The sequence below is a fragment of the Ambystoma mexicanum genome, unplaced genomic scaffold (genome assembly GCF_040938575.1).
Source record: "Ambystoma mexicanum isolate Mex_15411 unplaced genomic scaffold, UKY_AmexF1_1 Mex_scaf11, whole genome shotgun sequence".
Lineage (NCBI taxonomy): Eukaryota > Metazoa > Chordata > Amphibia > Caudata > Ambystomatidae > Ambystoma > Ambystoma mexicanum.
In genome coordinates this window covers 2,854,258-2,867,520 of record NW_027182336.1, presented here as the reverse complement: position 1 = coordinate 2,867,520, position 13,263 = coordinate 2,854,258, and the positions used below count along the sequence as shown (strand labels likewise).

The window sequence follows — 13,263 nt, the reverse complement described above, 5'->3', positions numbered from 1 at the left end:
GCTATTCAAACAGCCTCCATCAATAACTAAGCAAACCCTTTTCATTATCCTCATGTGGGCTGGGATTGGCTGGGTCTTCCAGCTTCCTTTTAGGTTGGATTCTGCCCGAGGGTGATACCCTAGGTTTATAGCAGCCCTTCTGGGCATCTTGGATTTGATATGTGTTTTTGGTGGATTATGGAGAGCTGCATGTGCCTGGACCTAGCCTGCATGCTGCTTCTGTGCTGGTAAGCATGCTATAGGGGGCATGGTCGTGTTCTTGATATTATTTTCTGGTCCCCCCCAAAGCGTTTGAATGTTTTCTTTTGAGCTTGTGAGTTTGCAGACTGCACCAGCATGTCTGCAGACCCGGATAGGTCTTTGAACATCACAGGAACTGCAAGAAGTGGCTTGAACACATTCTGGGCTTGCGAGGCTCCTGTCAAATCCCCTCTTTGAGGGCCGTAAAGGTGTAGGATACGTTCCTGAGGTCCCAAGCAGTGGTCGAAGTGGGCGGGAGCGGTTGGGAACAGTGCAGCTCCTCTACTTTTTAATTTATTTGTTACAGTTCCTATACTTTTATTTTTAAAAAGAAACCGTTCTTCATACACTTTTATTTTAAAATTAAACCATTACAGAAGTTGAAACCTGGACTGCGCTGAACATTCACTTAAATAGCAGGTGTGTTTGTTATAGGTTATATAGTTCCACAACTTCTTTTCGTACACTTTGACCTCTGGTCACAAGTCATATAGCTGACGTCTTCCAAACGTAACTTTCTGCTAGGCCAAACCCGTGCAAAGCAGTTAATGAAGGTATGATCCCAAAGTATGGAGAGAGAGAGAGAGAGAGAGAGAGAGAGAGAGAGAGAGAGAGAGAGAGAGAGAGAGAGAGAGAGAGAGAGAGAGAGAGAGAGAGAGAGAGAGAGAGAGAGAGAGAGAGAGAGAGAGAGAGAGAGAGAGAGAGAGAGAGAGAGAGAGAGAGAGAGAGAGAGAGAGAGAGAGAGAGAGAGAGAGAGAGAGAGAGGTGTATGAGAGAGAGAGGTGGGACTGGGAGAACATATATGTTGGAAAATATATGCATGCGTTTGTCTGGGTACAGCTGAATTGCTTATTTTTTTTGTTTAGTGTGTTTTGGTGTGCTTATTAGAGCGTGTGTTAGATGTTTGAGAAATAATACTTTTCCTTCCCTTTCGTTGGTGATTAGCAGGGATGCGAAGACTTTATTATAGCAGCCAGTCTACTCCTGTCTGTCCTTTTCAGACCCACCAAAAAGCATAAAATGGCAACCAGGTGAACAATTACCACTGGACAGTTAAGCAGATAAGCAAAAGGACTCCCCCAAACACACTGAAGGCAAGGCTCAGTGTTAAGAGCTTTTTGACGCCAAGACATTGAAACAAAAGCCAAGCTTGGGAGAGGACACTTCCGTTCCATTCTGGGAGAGATAGCATGGTCCCTTGGCTCACAGCAGCAAAAGGAATGTGAGTGCTCCTCTACAATGTGCACATAACTATCTCACTGTTGTCGTGGTGCAGCGTCTCCATAAGACTGATTCGAATGGGATTGGCCCAAGGCACGACAGAGGTTGGAATATCATTTGGGACTGGCGGCCACAAAGGGATCAGTAGGGGCTCCAGAAGGGTTAAGCGTGAACAAATGAACTAGGAAAGTGGAAGAGCGCAGTGGCAGCACGGTAGGGCAACTTATGACCACCCCTTTCTTTTCTATACAAATGTGCAAACATTTGTAGTTGTACGTTTGGGGAGCCACTTCCATAACTGTCATCTGTGACTTCCTACATGTTGCATGCTATAATGAATATGACTGGCTCTACTGGCAAGTCAAGCTGTCACTGATGCAACGCGTTTTTAACAGCCCAAAGTTCGAGTGTTACTGTGAAACTCAGGGAGTTTCGTACGGTATGCAGTGGCATGTTTCCCCCCACAGTATCCCCGCATTCTACCATCCATAATCAGCCTAGCTAGCCATGATATTGTACAATGCTCACAGGAGATGCTGTGATCGCTTTGGCAGCCCCCTACACTGTGCAAGCAGGAAGAAAATTCCAGTCCTAATCACATTGTGGAAGTGGTAGAGACTAACACCATCCCTTTGCACTTCCTAAACCTTTGTCCTGCAAACAGAAAACCAGAAACATGAAAGTTACAGGTGAGACATGCTTCCAAGGGTTATATGTCTTTACATCGACACATTTGTACATGTAGGCATTTGCATTGGTACATTTGCATCTGCGCATTTACATAGACTTTGCTCGTTTTTCAGGGAAAACGCAAAACTTGTAAAAATGGTAACAGGTTATAAAAAAATTGAAAGGGAGGGTGCTACAAGGGCTCCCTTGTTTCAAAAAAATGCACCAATGCACCAATGTAAATGTACAGATGTAAAGACTTGAAACATGTTCAAGCGCATCCAGCCAACAGGCTGTCACTTCTCTTCATATATGTGAAGCACTTCTTTCTAACCAGGGGCGCCGAGTACGCAGGTGCTCTGGGGCGCAGTCACCCACCCCCCTCAACCCCCTACCAGGAAAGGCTATTTTCGTGAAAGTCCCTATTCTTAGAATGGGACCATTTTTATAATGGCCCGCTCTACCTCCGGCTGCCCAACCGCCGGCTGCCCCCACCCCCGGCTATCCCCGACAAAAGCAAATGTCGGTGCCCCTGTTTCTAACGGCTGACAGGAAGTTCAGAAGATGATGGGAGAAATTGCTAGATGATGTGCCGTTACCTCCAGAAGTGTGACCTTGCGGTAGGACAGTCCTGCTGGGTAGAAGAGTTGCACCGCAGTGTTATAGGAATCCTCCATCTCATTCTGAATGGCGACGGTAATGTTGATCTCAAGGTTCAGCCCCACGACCACGGAATCAAAGCTGAAAGAAAGAAGGCAAGAACTGGTGACCAACCTAAGCCAGGACCTCTCTGAGCTCTCTATAACTTGGAGAACACTTCACTTCTTTGCACTGTTCAATATGATTGAGGTTCACAAAGCTCTCCCTGCCTTTTTGGTGTGGTCCTGTTCGTTGATGCCAGCATTGCAATGCTAAGTTTTTAAAGCTTTCTTGCCATGGTACTATTTCCTCTGTGACCTTTGGTGAAAATGATTTGAAGGGCATAGAGTAGTTGTCGAGTAATATCCCTGATTCATCAAGCATGTTTTTCAGGATAGTGACATCTGTATTTTATAGTGGCACGGGCATGCAGTAGGCACATTTGTGTTTCCTTTTGCTCAATTTATGTATACAACTTCTCTTGGCTGTTTGCATTGCTTGCTTGTTAGGTCAGGATTGTATCATTATCTAACCACGGGAATTCTACTTTTTGGTTAATTGGTGCCACTTTATCAACACTCATTGGAGCAAAAACTATTGCATAGTGGTAGATGGTAAATGGGTATGAGTACACATTTGGAATAGTGATGTGTTATTATTCCCTTCATTTGTATTATGATTTGCTGAAAGATGATTATTCTATGTGTGCCTTAGTTGCAATGTTTTGCCACTGCTTTCAATTGAATGGAAAGAGTACTAGCTGTCCAAGCTTGACAGAAATATGTTTGTTTTGCTCTTCTGCTTTGTAAACCTTATTGCTGTATTTTGTCCATGTCATGAAGTTCATTAGGGCATTTGAGGCTGCACTTGACGCAAGACACCCGCAAGGTTTTGGCTTTGCCAGTGCTTGTTTTGTGGGTTATGGTTGAGACCACCAGACAATATCTCTGTTGTTGGTTTCTGGATTTGTTGTTGACCCTCAACTCCCAATGTAGGGATGGATGAGGAGTGAAACCAATTTTAAGATTCCCATTTGACTACTGTGATTAGCAAATAGCTGATTTTACTATTTGAAGAATGCTTCCCTTATTTTCTTTATGTTCACTGCTATTCCATTTGGGACATAAACAACAGGAACAACTCTAATGATGGTAGATTCCTTTCATCTCCAAGGAAATAAAAAATTGCCTCATTTTTGTAGCAAATAATGTTTGCAGTTATTTATTTCTAGACTGTAACCCGATTAGCTCTTGGCACCAAGCAACCAGCATTGTGGCGGGGTGTCTCTCCAGATGCACCAAGCTGAAGCAGTACTTCGGGTCCCATGTTGTTGAAGCTTGCGCAGGAGCGAGGGAAGGAGTGTTACATATTGCATTTATATTGCTATGGGAGAGAGATTAAACCGACAGCGAACGCAGAAGTCTTTGATGATCATAAAAGAGTGGAAATACAAGACCCTGGCTTGTAGGGAAAAGGCTCACCCGGGTTCTATTGATGTGGATAATCCTGCATGGCAAGAGTTTGTGGGAGAGGCAGCATTTGATGTCGGCTGTCTCTAGTGCTACTTGGAACTGCCTGAGTCCTGAGTGGCCTGTAGTACAAGGGAATGCTGTAACAGACATGATAAAGTATACCAGTCTGTCTCCAATGCGCTTGTGTTGTCAGTAAGTCGTAGTGGGGGAAATGTCCCAGAGGAATTTGCATCAAAGGTACAATAGGATATAGGAACTGGACGGTGATTCGCAATAACTTGGGGGTGTGATGAAGTCCCATCTCCGAAGCTAGAGGATGAGACTGGAGTAACTCTGGGGACATGGGACCATCTCTAACTGCATGAAGTAGGCATAGGTGGAGCAACATGGTGGATCATCGCAGTTCCCTAGTCCATTTCTTGCTGTGTGTGTTGTCCCGGGCATAAATTGCAATATATAATTAGGTACTTCCTGTTTTTTGTTCTTGGTGGACCAGTTCAATTGTGGGAAGATTGCTAAAGTATATATAACAATAGAGTGAGCTGATTACCCCTCCCTTAATCCACCCAATTGGTGTGAGCCAAAATCTTAATACCGTGTATACTTATTTCTAACACTGTATTTCACCAAACACATTTGTATTCCAAAAAATATTTTATTCCATTCTTAATTTTAAAAATCAATTCATATTTAAAACACAAGTTCTTTACACATAAAAAAAGGCAAACACATTCTGTTCACTTTTGCTGTTTCAAATATCCAACAAGAGTTACTATAGTGGGGTTAGTAAGTGACTGTGATTCTTGTTCATCATGTACAATGTTATTAATTGATCATGAACAGCCGAAACAGGCAGAGGCCTTATTTTCTATAAGACACTTCATATTTACAGATAATGACACAAGAGAACATAGTCATAGAAAAAAATGTTTGTGTAAGTTGGGCAAGAAAACGATCGTAGATCATACAGTTCCCAGAGCCACAAGGTTCTGCATTTTGTCTAATAGGGAGGCCTGTTTCGCAGAAGGGCAGCACCTCATGAATATGCCTCCTCCTGTCGCAAAGACACCTTGCGTGCTCCAGCTTGTGCTCATCGAGGGCTCTCAGAATTCTGTGGCAATGTACCCACATAGAAAGCAAGCCCCCTCTGGGACCTAGACGCAACAGTTGCAGTCATCACAGGGGAAATTAATCAAAGATGGTGGCTGCATGTTTATCACATTGGTTAGAGGATTACGATGTTCACTGCTGACCGATTGACAACACCTGCAGAATCTGCAGTTCACAGGAGCCCTGGCCAATCAGGTATCACATTCACATGTCATTCATTGCTGCACTCACTTGTGCAATTGAGGGACAAAAGCCTGGTTCCGTGCAGGAATAAAAGAGGAGCATGGCCTACAACTAGTACGGAGTCAGGAGTACCTGGAGCTAGGATAGGTTTGGAGTCTGGCATTGCAGTGAAGATGAAAGAAAGAGAAGTGATGATGGAATAGGGAGAAAGGAAAGTGGATAAACTGAAGGGAAAAGTAGTGGTGATAGGGAGAAGAGAACTGGTGGAGAGAAGCAATGGTGGTAGGGAAAGCAGAGATGTGAGCAAGAAGACATCGGGGGTAGAGAAGAGCAGACATGGGGAATTGAGTGTGGCTGGAGAAGAAATTAACAGAGGAAGGAGGATGAGTAAAGAAAAAACTGGAGGAGATATAGATGAACAAGTTACTTTCTTACCTTGTAACGTTCTTTGGATGGGATGTTCCTCGACGTATTCCTTATCTTTGATGTTACCCATCCCAGCTTGCTGGCCTCGGAATTTTATTTCAGTAGAGGGTGCTGTGCGTCGACGTCCCTCGAGTCGGTGTCCCTTGACAGCCTCCATATCGGCGCAATGTCACCGTGCATATAAATAGACTCGCGCAGCATCCGTTGCTCAGTTCCGTTTTGAAGCTTAAAATTGCTTTGCATGAATTGGTTATTAACCTTAAAGGAGCGTAAGCTGCAACTAAGGAAAGTTTTACTGCAGGGATAGATGGGAAGGGAGATATGGAATACGTCGGAGGAACATCCCATCGAAAGAACGTTAAGAAAGTAACTTGTTCTTTGAAGGGATTGTGTCCTCCTACGTATTCCTTATCTTTGATAGACTCCCATAGCAGTAGTGTAAAAAGGAGGTGGGAGTAAAAACATGAAATATTTCCCTTTAAGAATGCACAGAATGCAACACAGATTTCCCAAATCTTGTTTCCTGACTAGAGGAGGAATCCAGGCTGTAAAACTTAGTAAATGTATGTGCGGACGACCATGTGGCAGCCGCACATATGTCTCTAATTGGAACCCCTCTTTGGAGAGCCGAAGAGGCTGTGATACCCCTGGTTGAATGAGCACTAAGATGTTGAGGGGGCTGTTTTCCTGCTAATTTGTAGCATTCTAGAATGGTTAAAATGATCCACCTTGAAATGGTCTGTTTTGTAATTGTCAATCCTAATTTGTGCCCTTTGCAGCCTACAAACAATTGGTCTGCTTGACTTATCCTAGTAAGTCTGCTAATATAAAAACTCAAGGCACGCCTTGGATCCAACCTGTGTAACCTCTCTTCCCCTTTCCCTGGATGGGGAGGAGGATAGAACGAAGGTAAGGTTATTTTCTGAGTAATGTGGAATTCAGAGACCACCTTTGGGAGAAAATTAGGCTTCACTTGTAAAACAACCTTGTCTTTATGAAAGATTGTATGAGGAGGTTTGCAAGATAGAGCTTGTAATTCGCTCACTCTTCTGGCTGATGTTAGAGCCACTAGAAAGACTGTTTTAATAGTGAGAAATCTTAATGAACAGGAATGGAGTTGTTCAAAAGGAGTACCTATCAGAGATTTTAAGACTAGATTTAGGTCCCACAATGGAACTTGAAAAGGCTTTGGGGGATAAACATTAGTTAACCCCTTCAGAAATTGGATTACCAAGGGTAATTTGAAATATGAAGGCTCCTCAGCAGTACGCTTAAAGATTGACCGCGCTGCGAGATAGCCTTTGATTGTACCAATTTGAAGACCTGAATTTGCTAAGTAAAGCAAGAACGATAACACCATTGGTGTATTGCATGAAAAGGATTCAATATTCTTTTCTCTACACCAGCTGCAAAATGTGTTCCAACGGCAGCAGTATAAAGTTTTTGTTGCTGGCCTTCTGGCCGAAAGCAACACCTCCATGACGTCATCCGGGAGGTCCCAATCCTTGTATCTCAACCTTTCAGAAACCAAGCGTGAAGGTTGAGGGTTCTGATGTCTGGATGGAGAACTTGACCTCCCTTCTGCGAGAGAAGGTCCTCCCTTTGCGGAAGATGAATTGGAGGGCAGATGGACATGTCCAGAAGGTCCGGGTACCACGTTCTCCTGGCTCAATCCGGGGCAATTAGGATCATGGCTTTCCGGAACCTTCTCTACTTCCTGATTATTTGAGGAATGACAGGGACTGGAGGAAATGCGTACAGAAGTGGAAACTCCCAGTCCACTACGAATGCGTCCCCTAGAGCTCCTCTCGGGGGAAATTCCCTTGAACAAAACTGATTGCACTTCCTGTTGATGCTGGTGGCGAACAGATCCACCTGAGGGGTTCCATAAAGGGCGAAGATCTCTTGAAGGACTTCCTGAGCTAGCTCCCACTCGTAGGAAACTGTACTCTGCCAGCTCAGAGCGTCCGCCATCAAGTTCTTCTCTCCGGCTAGATGAACAGCAGATAGAGAGATTCCCTCTTGAATTGCCCAAAACCCGAGCTGCATTGCCTCTCTGCACAGTGGCAGTGACCCTACGCCTCCTCTTTTGTTGAGGTAGTGCATGGCCACTGTGTTGTCCGCCATTATCAGGACATTCTTTCTCTGTACTGATGGCAGAAAAGCTTTCAGTGCTAGTCTGATTGCTCTCAGCTCTAACAGGTTGATGTGTAGTCTGGACTCTGATGGAGACCAACGACCGCTGATGGTCAAGTCGTTGGCATGGGCTCCCCATCCCATGAGTGAGGCATCCGTGACTACTGTTATCTCCGGCCATGGTTGCCAAAACTGATCTCCTTTCAAGATGTTCTCCCGACAGGCCCACCATTGAAGATCTCGGGCTACTGTGTCCGGGACTTGAAGGAGATCTGACATTCTTCCTGAGAATTGTGACCATTGGGTTCTTAGTGCCCACTGGAGGGATCTCATTCTCAGGTGAGCCTCTGGCACTAGGAAAATGCAGGATGCCATGAGGCCTATCAACCTCAAAAAGTCGAAGGCTGGTAGACGTTGGGCATTTTGAAACTTGGTGACCATCTGTAGAATATCTTGAGCCCTCACCTCTGGTTGCGAGACTTTCCACAGGGTAGTGTCCAGGACTGCTCCAATGAACTGGAGTCTCTGTGATGGTATCATCTGTGACTTCTTTAAGTTGAGGGAGAAGCCCAGCTTGTGAAGGAAGTGGCAGACATAATCCAGCTGGATCTGAGCTTGTTCTGAAGATACTGCTCTGATCAACCAGTCGTCCAGGTAGGGGTAGACGTGAATTCCCTCCCTCCTTAAACTTGCAGCCACCACCGCCATTAGCTTGGAAAAGACCTCGGGCGGAGGTCAGCCCAAATGGCAGAACTCGAAATTGATAGTGAGAGTTGCCAATTGCGAACCTCAGTTATTTCCTTTGTTTGAGAGGGATTGGCACATGGAAATAAGCATCCTGAAGGTCTAAAGATACCCACCAGTCCTGCAGCTGGAGGGCCCGAAGGATCTGAGAAAGGGTTACCATCTTGAACTTGTCTTTCCTGAGGAATTTGTTAAATTCTCGCAAGTCCAAGATGGGTCTCAGTCCTCCGTCCTTCTTTGGCACAAGGAAGTAGGGGGAATACCAACCCCTGTTCCTCTCCACTACGGGTACCGGTTCTATGGCACCCTTCTCTAGCAGGTCTACAATCTCCTGCATGAGGAGCGGGTCTGGAAACTTTTAAGAGTTGTTCACTGGTGGATGACTCTGAGGGGTGTTCAGGAAGGGCAGGCAGTAACCTTGGGCAACTGTTTCCAATGCCTAAGCATGTGACGTAATAGCCTGCCATTCTGCCAGATATTGAGTTAACCTGCCTCCTACTGGCGTCTTGTGAGGGGAGACCTCAGAGGGGTTCAGAAGCGGCTGACGCAGATGCCGAGGGTAAAGTGGCACCTGCTGCTGCAGCTTTTGTACCTTTTCCCCGTCCACCATGGGTGAATCGTTTCTGGCCCCTTTGAGCTGGCTGTCCTCTGCCTTTTCCGAATGCGGAGTAAAAGCAAAAGGACCTACCCCTTCAGGAAGCTCCTGAGGGGCGATTCGGAGTCTGCCGGATTGCAGCCCCAAGAGATTTCGCTGCTGCCTTGGAAGTTTGTAATCTCTCCAAGCTGGCATCGGCCTTCTTACCAAATAAAGAAGTGCCGTAAAAGGGCATGTTCGGAATTCTGGCTTGTACATTTGGAGCAAAACCAGACTTCCGCAACCACGCAAATCTGCGGATTGTAGTACTTGCCGCCATGGCCCTGCTGATGCTGTCAGCAGAATCAATGCCTGTTTGAAGGGACTCGCACATTGCATCCTTTCCATCCCTGATGATGTTTGAGATTGCTTCCCTTTCTTCTCCTTCTGGGAGACAGTCAGCCGCAGATGAAGCACACTCCCAAAGTGTGTGGCTGAATCTTGCTAGCGTGCAAGTGGCGTTGATAGATTTAAGCGCCATACTACATGTTGAAAATACTTTTTTTGACATGGCATAAAATCTTTTATCATCCCTATCCTGTGGAATAGCAGGGTATGCTGACTTACTGTTAGATGAAGTTGCTGCCTGTACAACTAAACTCTCTGGAGTTGCATGCTTGCTCAGATATTCAGGATCTGAAGCTGATACCCTGTATTTAGCAGAACGTTTTTTATTCACTGCAGGGATAACTTCAGGAGTTTCCCAATTTGCAGAAATGTTTCTTTGTAGAGCAGTATGAAAGGGAACAACAGGATCCTCTTAAGGACCTTTATCTAAAATATCAGTAAGGTCATCCTGCTGAAAAGCAGGTGTAGGTGTAGACCACCCCATGAATTCAATTATTCTAGCCATCAGAATCCTATAAGGGGTCTCAGCATGCTCTCCAGGGTCTGGTTTAGCAAAGTCTAGTTCTGGGGAAGTATCTAAACCACTTGCCTCATGCAGAGAATCTTGAAGGTCTTTCAACCTGTTCTCTTCAGGGATGAATTCCTCTGGCATGGGTATTGTAGTTCTTTGTAAACCAAAATGTCTCTCCTGGTCGGAATCCTCCCCTTCCTCATCTATGGAGGACAAAGCTCTAAAGTAGTCAGACCTAGGATATAAAACACATTTCTAGAGCAGAGGGAGCCAAATTGGTTGTCACAGGTTGAGAAAACGTTGAGGTTGTCGACGTGGAAGTAAATGGCTTTGACAATCCTGAAAAAGGCGTTGAAGAAGTTTGAAGAGACCTCGATGTACTCGAGAGGATCTGAATCCTACTCAGCGTCATCGAGAATGTCGATGGCATCCTCGACGTCATGGTCGAAGCTCTCGACACCTCTACTGCCTGTGTTTTGTGACAGTTGTAGGTTTGTCTTTTATCGGCGTCGACAGTGGCGTGAACGACGGCGTCGATGCAAACGATTCATGCGTCGAAGGAACCTTCGACGAAGGCGTCGATGATGCAGATTTATGAATCGAAGGAACCTTCGACAACGACGTCGATGACGCAGTCTTACTGTTTTTACTCGAGGGTTCATGACGCTCTCGAGTAGTTTCTTTCGCTGGGTTCAACGACTCGCAGCGTTTTGATCTTTCGGGTCTTTCACCCAGGGTATCACCTTTGGACGTCTCCGAGGGGTTCGAGGCCGCTTTCTCGAAGACGCTAAGGATTTTATTGCGGAATTCCTCCCACTTAGCTGGAGAGCTGTGTTTCGTGGGGCAGGTGACCCTTCCTGGGGAGGTAGAGGAAGAAGAAGAAGAGGGAGATCTTCAACGCCTCTTCTTAGAGTGTTTTGATCTCGAAGACTGATGAGAACCATTTAGAGATCTTGAACGGGAATGTTTCTTTTGTCGATGAGGAGACAAATGTCTCGACTCAGCCGAAGAAACTTTCGAGGGAGTAGAAGTTTTAAAACTCTTACCTCTATCTAACTTCCCCTTACGCTCCTTCAAGGCTTTCGCCGTCATAGACATACAGTCCTCGCATTCCGAACAGTGATGCTCCGACCCCAGGCACCACAAACAGATCCTGTGAGGATCCGTTAATGACATTTTCTTCCCACAATCACGAAATTTTTGAAACCGGACTGTGGAGTTGATGGTTCGAATGAAGAAGCCATCATATTAAGATAATAATCTTCGAAGAATGAAAAGATTTTTCTTGAAGAAAGGAACTGAGCGTCACGTTTCCGAGGCCCACGAAGCGCGGAAAAACAGAACTGAGCAACGGACGCTGCGCGAGTCTTTATATGCACAGTGACGTCAGCGCTGATGCAGAGGCTGTCGAGGGACACCGACTCGAGAGACGTCGACGCGCAGCGCCCTCTACTGAAAATTGTTTCCGAGGCCAGCAAGCTGGGATGGGTAACATCAAAGATAAGGAATACGTCGGAGGACACAATCCCTTTGAAGTGCAGATTTGCAAGATCCAGCTGAGCTCAGGGGAACACATAAGAGAAGGGAAGAAAAGTTAGTTAAATCCTGGGGTGGAACACCAAGGAAAAGTCTCCAACCCAACTTCCATCACGATGACTGAGGACCCCAGGGGTGGTGGTACTCGACACCGCACAAGTACAGAAAGACCAGCTTGACTTCCTGACAAGTCCAGCAAGTACAAGAAAGACTTATCAAGGTATAGAGAAAGAAGTCTGAGACAATCAAAACCTCAGAAATTCTCAGGGACTATTTTGCCGCAATGAGGTAGATTTGTTTAGGGGCGAGAGGGAAGGATTGAGGACCTGGGTCCTGAGAGAAGCTAATCTAAAGGGTTCAACACTTTGGCTATGAGACATCTGTTGATCTCTGGTCCATGATAAGGGACGCTAGAGGCTCACCCTTAAGGTGGGCACTGCTTTACCCCTTTTTAAGGTGAGGAGACCAACAGCATTGTCCTCTAGCATTTGCAGTCTCTGAATTTGAAAAAGGGGGACCTCTATGTGTTAATCAGTGCACCATGTACTTTACTGTTGTTGTGACTAAGGATGAAGTGCAATATTTTTGTTAATACTTTCAATTGGAAAATTATTTTTTTCTATTTACAAATGTGCCACTTTGTGATGTTCAGTTTATGTCAGCACCACAGACGAAGCTGAGTTGGTGCACTTTCTTCCAGATGAGTACGACATTCCTCAAAGCATGTCAGGTTGAGTCAGAAGATTCTTTTGAAGACGTCTTTGGGATTTAGAGCACAGTCTTTGTTTTAGAGGTGTTAAGTGTAAAGCTGTCGGTTGTCATGTGTGATTCAATTGCAATGTGTCCTTTGGTGATGGTGGTAAACCTTTTTATGGACACACTTAAAGGAAGGTTTTTTATTGGCATGTGACCAAAAGTGGAGTTGGAGTTCTGTGAGCAAGTCCACTGGGGACTTAAATATGCTTTGAACTAAGAGGTGTGTCACAGTTTATTATGTGGTCACACTCAAATAAGGGAGTTCCTTTCCCCCAATGAATGTGGTGCACAATAAAGCACTATTAGTTTTTGTTAAGGTTCAATTTGGTAAGGCCTCCCACCTGTCTTGCACCCAACCCCCAACAAGTTCCCGGTGCCACAATGGACTAGGAACCAGTCCGGTGTGTATTCAGAATATATATTCAGAATATATATATATATATATATATTTATTAATTTATTTAAACCAAATTTGACAAATAGATTAACAACTTCCACCAATGCTATGGCAAAACAAGAACAAAAATGACTTCCGTAATGAGGCACCAACACAGAGATAACATTGAGATATGCAGTCACAATTATTTCTTTTTAAATCACCCACCAACACAGAAAAAAACAATTCAAGACACACAGTG

General features: G+C 45.1%; 1 protein-coding gene across 2 annotated transcripts in view; it reads right to left on the bottom strand.

The window, feature by feature from the left end:
• Positions 1–13,263, bottom strand: part of LOC138553514 (integrin alpha-X-like) — a 1,247,842-nt gene that overhangs the window by 258,689 nt on the left and 975,890 nt on the right. For both annotated transcript variants that reach the window (XM_069642543.1, XM_069642544.1), the window contains one exon: positions 2,730–2,871. In XM_069642543.1, coding sequence (XP_069498644.1) covers positions 2,730–2,871 — 142 coding nt within the window. The remainder of the gene's footprint in view (positions 1–2,729; positions 2,872–13,263) is intronic.